General features: G+C 34.2%; 1 protein-coding gene across 2 annotated transcripts; it reads left to right on the top strand.

Moving 5' to 3' along the window:
• The first annotated feature begins 1658 nt into the window (after positions 1 to 1658).
• Positions 1659 to 9655, top strand: LOC104109426 (pentatricopeptide repeat-containing protein At2g41720). 2 transcript variants are annotated; one of them, XM_009618729.4, is made up of 10 exons: positions 1659 to 2095; positions 3320 to 3492; positions 4248 to 4353; positions 4945 to 6054; positions 6128 to 6233; positions 6320 to 6524; positions 6969 to 7101; positions 7242 to 7346; positions 8333 to 8453; positions 8532 to 9655. In XM_009618729.4, exons 1-10 carry the CDS (start codon positions 1718 to 1720, stop codon positions 8585 to 8587), a joined length of 2493 nt encoding a protein of 830 aa, XP_009617024.2. In that variant the 5' UTR covers positions 1659 to 1717; the 3' UTR covers positions 8588 to 9655. The 2 variants fall into 2 exon arrangements, with proteins under 2 accessions (XP_009617024.2, XP_033515385.1); XM_033659494.2 differs by having other exon boundaries at positions 1872 to 2036.
• Positions 9656 to 17258: the final 7603 nt, after the last annotated feature.

Here is a 17258-nt window from a genome sequence, read left to right as displayed (position 1 = left end):
CCGACAAAATTCCATTCCGGAGTCGTCTTCACACACTTCTGACTACGGTCAAAATTCTAAGACTTAGCTTCTATTTTAGGGACTAAATGTCCCAAATCACTCCGAAACCAAAATAAGACCTCCCGACAAGTCACATAAGAAGAAACATATACGGGAAAAACAGTAAATAGGGGATCGGGGCTAGTACACTCAAAATGATCGGCCGGGTCGTTATAGTAAATATTAAAGACATGGTATCCTTAACATTTACACTACACACATGAAGTTAAGGACGCCATGTCCTTAACATTTACACTCCTTAACATTTACACTGAACATATGAAGTTAAGGACATGATATTCTAAAGTTTAACAACGCAAGGTGCAGATGCAGGACACTTTGTCCTTAATATTTACACAACATTCATAAAGTTAAGGACACAATGTCCTTATATTTACACAACACTCATAAAGTTAAGGACACTATGTCCTTAACATTTACGCTGAACACATGAAGTTAAAGACACCATGTCCTTAACATTTACACTGCACATATGAAGTTAAGGACATGAGGTCCTAAAGTTTAATAACAGAAGATGCAAATACAAGTTAAGGACATTATGTCCTTAACATTTATACCGTACACATGAAGTTAAGGACGCCATATTGTCCTTAACATTTACACTGCACATATAAAGTTAAGGACATGATGTCCTAAAGTTTAACAACGGAAAGTGCAAATACATGACACTTTGTCCTTAATATTACACAACATTCATGAAGTTAAGGACATCATGTCCTTCATATTAGCACAAGGGTATTTTTGTCTGGGCGGGTAAAAAATTATTAAGCACTGGCTAAAAAGTAAATACATTTTAAACAGTGGCTAAAGAGTAAATACATCTCTAATTAGTGGCTAACTGTGCACTTCCCCTTATTTTTTGTTGGGAAAATTTATAGAGTGACGGTTTGGGTAATTTATAAAACTATCAATCAAACTATATTGTAAAGACAAAGAACTAGATTGTTATAATGACAAAACACTACAATAACAATTTAGAGTGCAAACGATTAATATTTACCATAAAAATTTAAACACTTATATATATATATATATATATATATATATATATATATGCATTTCTATCATCTGTTTGGTTTCGAATTTTTTTTTGCTTAAAACTAAAATTAAACCAAATTTGATTGGTTTTTAAAATTTAAAACCTAAACTAAGCTCCCGTCTGGCCACAAATTTTCTCTACTTTTTTCAAAAAAAAATTGAAAACAATGTTTGTTCATAGAATATGATCAAATTTTGAAAAAAATTTGAAAAAAAATTATAAGTTCCCAAAAACTTATTTAGGCGTAGTTTTGGGATAAAATTTTTTCTTCTATGCACAAAAATATTTTTTTTTTAAAAATAAAATATATGTCCAAACACAACAACAATAATAACATAACCATTAGTATATCACTGCGTGAGGTCTTGAGAGAGCTAGTGTACGCACACCTTACCCCTAATTTACAACTTTCAAAATTATTTTTTAACACAACTTTAAAAATTCTTATTTCAAATTTTAACCAAATGTTAGATTTTTTATTTGGTTCGATTTTTTGGTTTTACATGAATACCCCTAAATATAAATACCGATGAAGATACACAATAGTGAAATCCAAAATTCATTCACTTGCCTAAGGTTTATCCTCAAAACAACACAACCCCAAAACCCAAGACTTCAATGGCTACCATTCAAAATTCTCAAATCTTCCCACAACCAAATCCCACATTCAAAACCCATTTCAGAACTGTTATTACAGTCTGCCAAAAGCAGCAAAAACCCCAAAACAAAAAGCCCTTTGAGGAGAAGAAGTTAGCTTCAGTTGACTATAACAAAGGGACACACAAAGTTACTGTGAAAATCAATGGATTTCGCAAATCTGATTTGCCTAAACACCAAAAATTACGGGTCCAAAGTGATAGATTTCAGAAAGATTGGGCCATTTCTGAAGTTGTGGAGAAGATTATGAAGCTTAATCCTTGGGATGATGATATTGAAGGTTTGTTGAATTGTTGGGTTGGCCGTTTTGCAAGAAAAAACTTCCCTAATCTTATAAAGGTGGTAACTTTTTTTAATAATTTTTTTGGGTGTTTTAAAATATTAATTATTTACTAGGAATAAGAGCGCTGAAACAGATTTTTTGAATAAGCATTTGAGTGTGAAACTGATTTATCCTTAAAACAGTAGAACATTAATCCTTCAAATTCTGTGTAAATGATTCTCGTGTGTTTATTTGGCAGCTACTAGTATTTTCCTGCTGTTTGGAAAATACTACTCCCTTGTAGTAGCATATAGTACTTAAAGAACTTCCCTATTCTTGTAAAGGCGATTTAAATAGTACATTTTTGGGTGTTTTAGGAAATGAATTAGTTACTGGGAATAAATGGGTATATGTAGAATTGGATGTATTTAAAGGGTTCATATAATCGGCTCCAACTAGTTTGGGATTGATATGGATCTAACTATTAGTTAGAACTTTGAGATATATACACACATACGTCTAGAGGCGGATCCTGGATTTGAACCTTATGAGTAATTTGGGATTCTACCACAACTCATTTGATTTATTTGATTTAGAACAATTATTTGTACTTATTTAGTAAATTATTTAATAGATATATATGGTCGGAACCAAAATTACTGGGTACGGATGAACCCATAAGTTACCCTATACATCCGCCCTTGCATAGTTTGTAGGCAAGTGGAGACCGCTGGTTAGCTCACAATTCTGTTTGTCCCGATAATGTTTTACTAAAGTGATCGAATGTTAGGAGCAACTTAGATGTGAGATAACATCAAAGTTTGAAAATGATATTTAGAAATCTACATGCTAGTTAAATTTTTTTAAATGTTAGTTCCTTATAGCACCCAAGGGTGTGGTCTAGTGGGAAATGAAGTGGGTTAAGAACAATGAGGTCTCAAGTTCAAAATTCTAGCAAAAAGGCAAAAGCACTAGGTGATTCTTACTATGTAGCCTTAGTGGACAGACTTCCCTGGTACTTGTAGTGGTAAGAGGTAGTAGGTACCTCGTGCAATTAGTCGAGGTGCGAGCAAGCTGGTTGAGATACCACGGTTATCTGAAAAACTTTTATAATAAATGCTATATAAAATATTTAAGAAAATGGTTAAAATTTCATTTAATTGATGCTGGAAAGTTTAATTTTTTCTTTTGAAAAATGTCATCTTGTTATATTTAACTTTCCCAGGGTGATGTATTTATTTGGCAGCTGTAGTGTTTTCGTGCTGTTTGCAAACACTGATACTTGATTTTGTGTGATGTAGGAAATAACTCAAATGGGTTCAATTGAACATAGCATCCAAGTTTTCAATTGGATGAAAAATCAGAAGAATTATTGTGCAAGAAGTGATATCTACAACATGATGATCAGGTTACATGCTCGACATAATCGAGTTGATCAGGCACGTGGCTTGTTTTTTGAGATGCAAAAGTGGAGGTACTCTTTTTCTTTTGTAACCTTCTACCAATTTTTCTTTGTTTTCATTGTTAATCCAAATTGACATGATTAAGATTTTGTCATAAGGTTAATGAAGATATGTTTGCAAATTTACGTTAATGCTGTGATTAAGAAATGTGCAACTCTATAACAAGAAGCCCGGGTATAAGCAATATGGCCAACTGCAGTCGTAGTCTCGTTGTTCATGGTATTGTATAGTTTTTCCAAACAATTCAATTGAACCCCTTTTCCAACACCTGCCTCTGCCTCTGAGCTTGTATATCAGGCTAGCACTCATTGGTGCTACTTGAGTTTATCGGCGCGTGTTCTTAGTAAAAAGGAGTCTGATCATAAATTCATTAAGAAGATTAAGAACTTAATGGACCTGAGGTCCTTCTTTCCATTTCCTTGCTTTTATTTTGGAGACCTAAACATAAGTTTCTAGGTTTTCCTAAATTTAAGTTGATATAATGCATGCTGCCAAAATTGGCTAGATTAGTGAAACCGAAAAGAAATAATAAAAAATCATTTTAATTTATTCAGTATGTTACATTTGTTGAGTTCAATATGGTTGTTGCACTCTTATTAATTTGATTTGCACCTCCACTCTGTCTATTTAGTATTTACACCAGAAACTCTTTTTTTTCTGGTGTTCATGATGCTTGTTTTTTGTGGTAGGTGCCAACCTAATGTTGAGACCTACAATGCCCTTATTAGTATTTTCTGGTGTTCATGATGCTTGTTTTTTGTGGTAGGTGCCAACCTAATGTTGAGACCTACAATGCCCTTATTAGTGCACATGGTAGAGCTGGTCAATGGCGTTGGGCAAAGAATATCATGGAAGACATGCTCCGTGCTGCTGTGTGTATTTACTCCTCTTTATTACGATATTTGTGCATATTGATGTGAGTTTTTCCTTTTATTCTTTTTCAATTTGTTTTAACATCCAGATGATATTAAACTCTTCTTTTGTTATATTTATTAGTTATTTTACTAAGGCTAGTCCTGAAGCAATGTTCTTTTCCGATGTTCTTTGTCTATAAATATTATTTCCTAGCAACAGTATTTCTAGTCTCTCAAGAATAACAGTTCTATAAAACCCAAACCGCAACACTTAGGCTTAGCCAACTTATGCGGCAAAATCGTATTTGTTTTGGCCAATGTCAAATACATGAATTGGCAAGAAAACATTGCATATATTTCACTCACCAGGCCTTCACAAGTCCAATATGGTTGGACATTGGTGAATTCTTTTGGCCCAAATTTCAGCTCGGTATCTGGTTTAGTACCCTTTTGCGGGGCTTCTTCACTGATAAGGTGCTGAGAACATTGACATTACAGCCTGGGGATATTAGTTTCCTTTTTTGTACTTTTAAATCTTTTTGTCATTGTGTGCTCATGTTTTTGTATGAGATATTTAACTGAAGAAATTTGCTTCTGGAATTGGTGCAGATTCCACCAAATCGATCAACATACAACAACTTGATCAATGCATGTGGATCTAGTGGAAATTGGAGAGAGGCTCTTAAAGTTTGCAAAGAAATGACTGAAAACGGAGTTGGACCTGACCTGGTGACTCATAATATTGTCTTATCTGCCTATAAAAACGGGGAACAATATGCCAAAGCCCTTTCCTATTTTGAACTTATGAAGGGAACTAAAGTCCGTCCTGACACTACGACCCTTAATATTGTGATACACTGTCTTGTAAAGCTTGGAGAATATGAGAAAGCTGTTGAGATATTTAACTCAATGAGAGGGAAAAGAGCTGAATGTAATCCTGACATAGTTACATTTACAACTATCATGCACATGTATTCTGTTTCTGGCCAGATTAAAAACTGCGAGGCTGCTTTTAACACAATGATTGCAGAAGGTCTGAAACCTAATATCGTTTCATATAATACCTTAGTAGGTGCGTATGCTTCACATGGTATGGCTCAGGAAGCTTTGTCAGTCGTTGATGAGATGAAAAATAATGGCATCCGCCCCGATGTTGTGTCTTATACCTCTTTACTCAATGCCTACGGGAGATCAGAACAGCCTGAAAGGGCCATGGAAACATTTGAAAGGATGAAAAGAAACAATTTGAAACCAAATTTGGTTAGTTATAATGTACTAATTGATGCTTATGGATCTAATGGTCTTCTGGACAAGGCTGTCCAAGTGCTGCGTGAAATGGAACATGATGGTTTACAGCCCAATGTTGTTACTATTTCTACCTTATTGGCTGCAAGTGGCCGCTGTAGTCAGAAAGTGAACATTGATTACATCCTAACGGCTGCGAAAATGCGGGGAATTGAGTTGAATACAGTCGCCTATAACTCCGCTCTTGGGAGTTATCTGAATGTTGGTGAATATGAAAAAGCTTTCGCCCTATACAGGTCAATGAGGAAAAAGAAAGTTATGCCTGATTCTGTGACATATAATGTGTTGATAAGTGGTTGTTGTAGAATGTCAAATTATTCGGAGGCACTTGAATTTCTTGATGAGATGATAGATCTGAAGATTCCTTTGACAAAGGAGGTGTGTTCCTCTGCGATATGCGCTTACACTAAGCAGGCAAGTACTTCAACACAACTTTTCCTCTTGGGTATAAGACATAAACTGACCAGGCTCTCCACCTCCTTCTCAGGGTCAATTTACCAAGGCAGAATCTATGTTTTCGATGATGAAAATGGAAGGTTTTCATCCAGATGTCATTGCCTATACAACGATGCTAAATGCATATAGTGTTGGAGGTAGATTGTCCTGTACCTTCCATTCCATAAGGATATGTTGGCTGCTTGCATTGACCCTTATAACTAGGAACAATTTTATCTTGCAGAGAACTGGGAGAAAGCTTTTGCAGTATTTCAAGAAATGGAATTAAATGATGTTCACCCAGATGCTATTGCTTGTTCAGCTCTCATGAGGTCTTTTAATAGAGGATGCCAACCTGACAAAGTTTTGCTTGTGGCGGATTTTATGCGAGAGAGAAATATCCCTTTCACCGAGGCTGTTTTATTTGAATTGGTCTCAGCCAGCAGCATGTAAGTCCTCACATTTATACATGTATGTACCCGCTTATGCAGAGGGGCTTGGATATCTTCAGAAAGTTAAGGTTTGGAATTTGTGCATCTGTATAGTAGTAGTATTTCCTAGGATTCATGGAAGAAGTTGCTATTTTTTTTGCTATTAAGTGCTTGAGTTGGTAATTATCAAATAACATTACACTTAAAATCATGTAAATTGAAAATGTTGGCATATTGTCTATGAAATGAAGTGAAAACAAGAGATTTTTAATAACTAGTACAGACCATTATAGAAAAAAATCAACTGACCGCATTAAGATCTTTTCTGTTCAGACTGTCATTGTTCTATTTCATTTGTAGCCTATACTTGTAATTGTTGTCCATACATGGTTTCTGCAATTATTAGGGCTATATTTTTGTGTGGCATTACTCGATGATAATAAAGCTTACACTTTTTTGAAGATTACGAGATTGGAGGATGATTACAGACATTATTACAATAATGGAGGCTTCACTCCCTTATGTGTCTGTTGGAACTCTAAACCAGCTTCTGCATAGTATTGGCAAATCTGGAAAGACTGAAACCATGATAAAAGTAAGTGTAAAATTCTCAGTAACTTTATGTTCAGTTTAAATGTCGATTCAACATGGTAACGTCCAGCCTTATCCTTTCTTCAGTAAGATAATTTTCTTGCTTATATCTGACACATTTCTTCCACTTCTCTCATTATGCAGTTTTTCTATAAGGTAGTCACATCAGGTGCAGAAGTTAACTTAGCAACCTATTCAGTTCTGCTGAAAAATCTTTTGGCTGCTGGAAATTGGAGGAAATATGTTGAGGTAGTACCTTTAGAACTTCTGGTTAATATTTTCCTTTTATCTGTTAAGAGGAATGATCCATTTGCTGTGGCCTTAGATCTTTCTTTGTTCTTTTTTTTCCGGGATAATTCATAGTAGCTCTAAATCTTGAAATGCAGTAGCACCAATCTTCTTTTATATATTCTATTAATTTTGATGATTCTTCATTGTGAGTTGTCCAGAATACCCAAGATGTTAGCTCCCCATCCCCCATCCTCCCCTCGCCCCCCCCGGGGGGTAACGAATTTCTGGAAAAAGAGTGCTTGAAACAAATGCACTTCTCAGAAGCCTATTAGTGTGTATTACTTGCTTAGGTTCTGTCAGCACCGATAATAATACAGTGATATAGAATACTATTCTTTTAAAGGACACACTATACTTCTGGTACTATCATCTTTACTTTTTCCAGATGAAAAATTGCCCAAAAAGTTAGACTTGCTATAGATTGCTTGAGTAGAGGGAAAGAAAAAGAGAAATTGGTTGATTCCCTACACAGTTAAACAGGGGAAGCCTGAACTCTGTAACAGTATTGTCAAAGGCTCATTTAAGGCGCGCTTAAGCCCTGAAGCTTAGAAAAGCTCAGGGAGGGCGCTTCGCCTTGCTTAAGCTGCGCTTCAATGTAGACAAAGCACTAAGGTGTACGCCTTATTGCCCATAAATTCTATCTTGAATCGAGCGGTGCTAAACGACAAATATTATCAGCAAACAAGTTTATTAGTTGTTGACAAAGACATTAGGAATGGGTCTGTTTCTTTTTTCTTGAATTACATATGTATTTTATTTTTTTCCTTAGTTGTGCCTTTTTTAACCAAAGCCCGCACTTTAGTTGCGCTTTGCGCTTAAAGCCCCAATTTACCTGGAGCCCTTTTTAGAGCTTTTCGCTTTTGACAACACTGCTCTGTAAATACTTCTGTTTTCCGCACTCACTGAGTGCTAATTAAAACCAATTTGGTGAACTTCTGATGCAGGTGTTGGAGTGGATGGAAGATGGAGGGATTCAACCAGCTAGTAATATGTATGAGGATATACTCTTCTTTGCTCAACATAGTGCGGGGACTGAAAATGCTGCTGTAATAAAACAACGACTAGGTAAGCTTAGTTTGTAGCACCTGTTAAAATGCACTTCTATTTCAAATAGGTTGTCGATATTTTCTTTTCATTCGACAGGATCCTTGAGAAAGAAATCGGGACATGAAACAGCAAATGAGCTGCTTTTAAGATAATTGTTGCTATCCTGGGCATATTAGTCAAGTCGACGATTTACTGCAGTTCCAATCCAAGAGGTGGCTATCCAAGTTAAACTTTGTTCACGACAAACAAAACGTATTCCTTCATTGGATCGTGCAAACAAAAGCTAACAATTTGAGTTTGCTGATTGGTTAATCTGATGGGAAATGATCACGGTTTTGTATCATCTTCATCTCTGTTTGTTGCCTTTGAACTCGTATATGCAAGTTTAAAGTCCTGTCTCGACGAATTACAGTGAGATACAACTGGATGAACCAATTCGCAGACCAAATATTGTAGATGAAGCAGCAAAAACAGCAGCCTCCCAGCATTTGACACCACCTACTAGTGATCGAAAATCATGGACGCAGCCAAAATATTTTACGTGCTTGTCTACCGGTAACAGCCTCTTTACATTCACTGTAGGGTAAGGTCTGCGCATTATCTACCCTTCCCGGAGACTATACTGGGTTTGTTGTTGTTGCAGTAGTATTATTTATCAAGGTTTCCCGAATTGTTCCTGGAAAGAGCTGTAAATTTGCTAGGGCTATTATAGGGTGAATAATAATGCATGAATTATTACATAGTGCACATAACTAGCTTGTTGGCCAAGCCAAATTTTATTTTTTGATACCAAAAGTGCTTTTCCCAAAGTCAAAGTGTTTGGCGAAGCTTTTAAAAGGAAAAAAATATTTTTGAGTAGAAGCAGAAGTTGTTTTTGAGAAGTTGAAAAAAGTAGTTTTTCGCCAAAGTGTTATATTGTTCATATTTATCCTCCGTTGTCAAATACACCCCTCTACTTTGGTATATTGTTCATATTTACTCTCTGTTATACTATAGGGACATATCTGCCCTTATCGTTAGCCAAACTTTTTTAAAATGTCCACCTAACAGAAAGCCACCAAATTAAAAAAATACCTGTTTTTTTGAAACCCATTAATAACTCGTTAAACCCCTTTTTATTTACTGTACTTCATCGCATATTAGTCATCCCCTCCGTAGTCTCTTGTTGAACTCAAGAAGTGAAAGGCATAAAAATACCAATAACCATATATTCATTTATACATTGAGTCCCAATTCTTTTAATATCCTTATTGTATGCTTATTATATTCTACCTTTTTCAATTTTCTTTTTTTCTTCTAGCTTCTCTTTGTTTTTTTTCACCATGTCGAACTGTATCGAGTATTCATCATGATTTTCTTTCCACCATGATTTGAAAGTTTATAGCATCTTATTAGGTTGTCAGTTCTGAATTCTTAAGGTAGCTACCGAAGTATTTCTTCCTCCAACAGTGAGTCTTTGTTGATGAGTATTCTTGCATCATGATTTTCTTATTCTACATTAACCATTTGGGCAACAAGTAATTATCGTCAAATCATGCCTTAAGAACAAAGTTAGATTCCAAGATATAGGATGGGATACTCATAATTCTTAGTAACAACTGAACCTATAATGAACAAAAATTAGAAAATAATTAGAGGAGATTCATTTTAATATCAAGCTACAGTCCAATAAATTTATCAGGAATTAAAGAAAGTACACCAACAAGTTGGAAAGCAACTTAACAATCTAAGTACAATACCTTCATGTATTAACTAAACACAAGTATTATTAAAGTATATATGAGTTGTTACCAACTGTTAAGTATGCATTACATTAGATAAAGGGATGCTATATTATAACCACACACAGATAACATGACATCCTAATGCCACCATGAACAACTAATAACCAAAAATGTAAGTTCTTACTAATCCTACTTCTACCATCATTCCCGGTCTCTCTCTAAATGAATAAAATGTGTTAAGACGTCTGAGAAATCTAGGTTCCGTATTTTTAAATAATGGGTTTAACGGGTTTGGGTTAATGAATTTTTTAAAAATAATTATTTTATTAATCTGATGGCTTTCCGTTAGGTGAAGGGTGTTTTTAAAAAGTTTGGCTAATAGTAAGGGTAAATATGACCCGATAGTATAACTGAGAGTAGATATAAACAATATACTAAAGTAAGGGATATATTTGACCCTTTTCCCTTTTGAAAAGCACTTTGAAAAAATATATTTAGAAGCACTTTCTAAAAGCTCGGTCAAAAATACTTTTTAAATCGATTAGCCAAACATAAATTGATTCTCACCAAAATTATTTTTTTATTAAGTATTTTTTAAAAATAAGCTGATTTTAGAAGCTTGGTCAAACACGCTATAACTACATGTTTCATCTAATAATGTTTTGGGGGGTGGGGTTTGGAGTTCACTTTCAAAACATTAATGTTGAACTCCAATGGAGCCACAACCATAAGAATAACCTAAGAGCTTGTTTGGTACAAGGGATAAAGAATAAAATCTTAGGACTAAATTTAAGAAGAGTTTATCCCATGTTTGGTTGGTAAAAATTTGTAGTATAATTAATCTCGGAATTAGTTATCTCGGGATTTTAGTGTTTTTTTATCCCCATAAAAAGGCGGAATAACTAATATCGGGATAACTAATCCCGGGATACTTAATCTTGGGATAATTTATTTCCAACCAAACGACCCCTAAAAGTGTTAGGGTATATACTAGCTAGGTTCCTTTTTTCAATCAAACAAATATAACATAATTTTCCAAAGAAAGCACATGAAATATTATTTGATGGGATTGATACCATTCCTTGCATGCCATGATTAACTTCTTGCTTGAAGTTTCAACTAATAATACACTCTGATTATTAAAGCAATGGCTAAATTTGCTCACAAGCAACTTTTCTTAATTGCAACTCTAAGGCTTATCTAATAAGGTAATTGCTAACTGTTAGGCTTCGATTATAATTAAGTTGGGGTCGGCTATGCAAACTTTTAATGTCATGTAGCTCAATTTAAATCCGTTTCGATATAATATTATAAAATAATATAGTTTCACTAGTATTGAAAAAATAAGAGGGAAAATGACATTGTATAGCCGCTCTCAAAATAATAGCCGAAAAATGTATATGTTTTGTATATATACATTATATATATTATATACAAAAATTATACAAATTTTATAAACTTTTTCGGCTATCGAATATATATAATACCCCAAAATAATATTTTGTTTCAACTTATTACTTAATTATGGTATAGTTAGTTTCACTAGCATTAGAAAAATAACATTTTTGTTTCAATTTATTATTTAATTATAGTAGAATAATGCAGTTTAATATAAACACCATTAAGTTTTTCCCTTGTTCTCTTTCCGTTGACTCACAATTCGTGAAATAAATGCTATAAAATATTGTACTATAAATCAAATGCCACTAATCACTATGAGTCGCAATTTTAGCATTTCTCTATTTGTCACTGTCTGAAAAATTAAAAAATATATTGATAAATGCTAACACATTTATAATTTATATACTAAGCATAATAACAAATTGACTAGATGAAAAACAATTGATTATCGGTTTATGTCTCTTGCTAACGTTAATATAATCATATAAATATTTATATTTGCAAGTTGGTTGCCACTTGATAAAATACAAAAAGGGTAAAAAAACAAAACTAGTTACCCCTTTGGCACGTTCCTTGCTATAACGTATGATTGCTTTAATCATAGTTTATTATTTTATTCGGTTTAGAGTTATGAGGATAATTATATCAATCTTAGCATTCAAAAGAGTACTAAAACAATATACTATATTATACGTTTGAACTAATTAAATAATAATTTGTACTTTAGGTCTTACAATATTGTTTTGTAATTGCCAAACTACACTTCCCAAAACCAAAACTCCTAACTCACTCTTCATTCCATTTTTGAGCATACTAGCTCAATAACCTCTTTTTTTAACTATGTGAAAATAGAGGGACAATGGCTTGTTTAATTGTTTTCTTCTAAACAATTAATACTCTGATAAACAACAAAAAGGACAAGATTCCACTTGGTCTATGGTAGTTGCTAGCAAGGGACAAGTTGTTAAAAGAAGGGTATACACTTGCACAAAATGTTGTTCTTCTTATCCAAACAAACATAGGAAAAAAATAAACTAAATAATTAAGTTTTGATGACATAGTTATCGAATATTTGTAGATTGTAGTTGTCACGATCCAACCATCCCTCCACATGTCGTGACGGCACCTAGTCTCTACGACTAGGTAAGCCTAACAGATTGCAGAAATATAAATAATGTAAGCAAAACTAAACAACTTACTGCATTAGATACTCAATAACCAATAATAATGCCGCTCGACATATACAATAACCAAAACACTAGGCGTACACAGTTTTCCAAAACTCAGAACATCATAAGTCACAAGCTACATAAGGAAACTAGTATCTCCATACACCAGAGTCTAATAAAAGAAGTACGGAAGGTAAATAACATATGAGAGAATAGAGGGAGACTACGAGGTCTGCGCATGCAGCAGATGCACCTTGAAGTTTCCGTACATCAGCAAGCACTCTCAGCTAATAGCAGGGCTGATAAGAAGTACCTAGATTTGCACACAAAACATGTGCAGAAGAGTAGCACGAGTACACCACAACGGTACCCAATAAGTGCCAAACCTAACCTCGGTCGAGTAGTGACGAGGTCAGGTCAGGCCCACTGATAAATAATAAATAAGACAAGAGAATATACAATATAATGAGAGACTGGAATTTAACAAAAGAAAACACAGCAAAGGCAGCAGTACAACATAGAGGGGTAAACCGCAGAGGATCTCCCGAGAAATCGTCTCGTAGTCCCAAAATAAATATACATGGAGCACTCCCGAGGTACCGCCTCGTAGTCTCAAAAGTAAATATACAGGGAAAACTCCCGAGGTATCGCCTCCTAGTCTCAAAAGTAAATATACAGGGGAACTCCCGAAGAACCGCCTCGTAGTCTCAAAAGTAAATATGCAGGGAGAACTCCCGAGGAACCACCTCGTAGTCTCAAAAGTAAATGTGCAGGGAGAACTCCCGAGGAACCGCCTCGTAGTTTCAAAAGTAAATATGCAGGGAGAACTCCCGAGGAACCGCCTCGTAGTCTCAAAAGTAAATGTGCAGGGAAAACTCCCGAGGAACCGCCTCGTAGTTCAAAAGTAAACACACAGCTCAACCGATAAATACAACAGTTAACAGCAAGATTTCTACAGTTATACTAATAAAGAACAATGAAAAAGCAAAAAATCAACTAAGCATGCTTCAAAGAGTTCAAATGAGCAGTTAAAGCACGTAGACATGCGATATTAGATTAAACAGGATAACTACACATATTGGAATAACTCAATTAAGAATGAAAACAGACCAATACTCATTTAAACAGTATAACTCAAATTTAAGGAAAAAAACAGGTAGCTACTCAGTAAAATAAATCGGGTTTTACAATAAATAGCCCGTGTACATACTCGTCACCTCGCGTACACGGCACTCACATATCATAACAGTATCAAATCCTAAGGAGATTTCTCCCACACAAGGTTAGGCAAGCCACTTACCTTGAACCAAACTCAATCAATCGGTAACAATGCCTTTTCCACGAATATTCGACTCTGAATGATCCAAATCTAGCCAAAATTAATTACATACCATAAATACAACTATAAGAAATTAACCTAATTAATAAAATCAAAACTAAAGTAAGAAATTAGAAAATCACCCCAAAAAGTCTCCCCGGGACTACGTCTCGGAATCGGGTAAAAGTCACAAAATATGAACACCCATTCCCTCATGAGTTCACTCGTACCAAAATTATCCAAATCCGATGTCAAAATCTCAATCAAAACCCCAAAATCTTAGGTGAAGAACTTCTTCCCATTTTTTAAAAAAATTCAACCCAAATCCGAAATTAAATGATGAAATCAACCACAGATTAGTGGAATATAACCATAAATGAGTTAAGAATCGTTCCCCAAAAATTTTCTCTGAAAATCCCTCAAATAATCACCCAATCCGAGTTCTCAAAGTCCCAAAATTGAAATGGAAAATCAACCTCTCGAAATCCTATTTTCTGCCCAGCAAACTCGCTTCTGCGAGCCTTCAACCGCACCTGCGAAAAACTCATCGCAGGTGCGAAAATGGCTGGGACCGCATTTGCGAGCTTTGGGCCGCACCTGCGAGCCCGCTCCTGCGGCTTGACTTCCGCACCTGCGCTCGCAGACCTTCTTGACCAACAGCACACGTGCGCCCTTCACTCTGTACGGGTGATCTCGCACCTGCGGTTTCACCACCGCAGGTGCGAAAATACCAGAAACCAGAAGCTTCAGCCATTTGCCTAAGTCTAAATTCAATCCGTTAAGCATTCGAAACACACCCGAGGGCAACGGAGCTAACAGAACAGACGAAACTCCGTTCCGGATTCGTCTTCATACAGTTCTAACTAAGGTCAAAATCCTAAGATTTAAACTTCCGTTTAGGGACTAAGTATCCCAATTTACTCCGAAACCACCACAACAATCTCCCGGCAAGTCACACAAGCAGAAAAAGGTACGAAAAAAGTAATAAACAAGGGATCGGGACTAATACACTCAAAACGATCGGTTAGATCATTACAATAGTTATAAAATATATTTTGTAACGATCAAAGCTGATAAGTCTATCCATATAATTGTCTATGTATAAGTAGAAGATTCGATAGTTACCGACTTACCGTGGCCTGCTTCTTAAGGTGAAACTTTAGATACCAAATGAAATAGTTGATATGGGTGCAGTGTGGTCGGGATATAATCATTATAAAAAAAAATTAAAAAAAATTCATGGAACAAAGGAAAACAAAAAAGAAACAAAAAAAAAACAAGGCTCGTGACAATATAGGAACTTTGAATAATCATAGTATGTGACATTTTCAAACGACAAATTGATCGTGACGTCCAAAAGCCGCCATGGATTATGTTAGTTTCTTCCCACTTTCCTTATTTTGGATATGTTTTCTTCTTCTTTTAATGAATGCATGTGACATTTATCAAATATTTTATATTCCAATTTGGTTGGACCTACAGATTTTAATACTAATTAAATTGGTACTATTTCTTGAAATAAAACTCCTAGAATAACTAACTAAACATAAATGTAAGAATAAAATATTTATTTGGTCGAGTATGTTGACACGGACTAACGATGAGATCTGCTAATATTTACCCACCGGACCACTCTTTTTTTCTTATTAGGGATATTTGATTATTTGATTTGGGGTTCGATTAATCTTCATATGCATCGTGAAACTCCATTTTAAAAATAATACAAAATTTAAGGGAAAAAATAAAAAATATTCAGATTTACAACTAATAATTGAAAATAATCACAGTTTTAAAAGTAATTAAAATTTAGTCACCTTTTCATCTAAAGATAAAATCTAAACAGAAACGCTCTTAAAAATTCGGAAATATTCCAGCATAAAATGATGGAGTTCGAATTTTTTATATATGAGCTTCCAGCATAATGTATTGGATTCGAACATAATGTGCTAAAGTTCCAACATAATATGCGGGGAACTTATATGCAGGAGTTCCATATCCATCATATTATGTTGGAACTTTCTGTGTAGTGGAGTTCCAACATAATATGCTGGAAGTTTATACGCAGGAGTTCCATAATCTCGCATGTTATGCTGGAACCTTCGGCATTTAAGCAAAATAATGACTATTTTTCAATAACTTTATAAACATTGACTATTTTTCAATTACCAGTCTGAAAATTGGCTAGCCCGCACTGTTCTCACAAAATTTTATCTAAGATTGCTGAACATTTGATGGTCCAATCTCTAATTTACCCCGCTCGAAAAAAAGAGACGGAAGATCATACTAAAGTATTTAAACATGAAGAGATCTACATAATGAGTTATAAAATATTTACTTCTAATTTCTTGAAATAAACGAATCATTTAAAAAATAAATTAAAATAAAAAGATACATTTTGAACCAATAATTTATTAGCTTTAGCCATATCATAGAATAGCCAAAATTTACCTTCGATCTTTTAAATTATAAGGCGAAAAACGTAATTGGACCAATAGTTATTTATTAGCTTTAGCCATAACATATAATAGCCAAAATTTACATTTGATCTTTTAAATTATAAGGTGAAAAACGTAATTGGACCCTTATCCTAATTTTAAAAAGAGTAACAGAAAACAATTCAAATAACACGTGCTAATCAGTTTTTAGATCGGTAATTGAAAAATAATCAGTATTTATAAAGTCATTGAAAAATATCAACTATTTTATACGAAAATAAAATCTGGACAAAAATATCCTAGTTAAAACATGAAAAGTTCCAGCATAATATGTTGGATTATGAAGCTCATGCGTATAAACTTCCAGCATATTATGTTGGAACTCCAACACATTATGAAATTATGCTGGAATCTCATATGTAAAAATTCGAACTCCAGCATATTATGTTAGAATTTTTTCGATTTTTTAAGAGAGTTTTTGTTCAAATTTTATTTTTACATAAAAATGACTAAATTTCGATTACTTTTGAAATTATGGTTATTTTTTAATTAATATTTATAAATGAGGCTATTCTGATTTTTTCCCGAAAGAAAATGAAGAGAAAATAAATAATATTAGAAAATAAATATAATAAATAGGAAAAGGAGAAATAGATAATATTATTAAAATATTACAGAGAAAATAAATATAGAAAACTACGATATTTTGGTAGGCGTTAATTCAGAATTGTTTACTTTTTTCCAACAGAATTGTTTAGTTGAGTGGAGAACTCACT

Source organism: Nicotiana tomentosiformis, chromosome 4 (assembly GCF_000390325.3).
Source record: "Nicotiana tomentosiformis chromosome 4, ASM39032v3, whole genome shotgun sequence".
Taxonomy (NCBI): domain Eukaryota; kingdom Viridiplantae; phylum Streptophyta; class Magnoliopsida; order Solanales; family Solanaceae; genus Nicotiana; species Nicotiana tomentosiformis.
The sequence above is the reverse complement of the archived record's forward strand: the minus strand, read 5'-3'. Positions and strand labels throughout refer to the sequence as shown.

Excerpts from the sequence above, each read along its gene's own strand:
- LOC104109426 (XM_009618729.4), top strand. The coding sequence starts at position 1,718 with ATGGCTACCATTCAAAATTCTCAAATCTTCCCACAACCAAATCCCACA. Across the intron at positions 4,354-4,944 it reads AAGACATGCTCCGTGCTGCT|ATTCCACCAAATCGATCAAC; the intron begins GTGTGTATTTAC and ends GAATTGGTGCAG. Across the intron at positions 7,347-8,332 it reads ATTGGAGGAAATATGTTGAG|GTGTTGGAGTGGATGGAAGA; the intron begins GTAGTACCTTTA and ends CTTCTGATGCAG.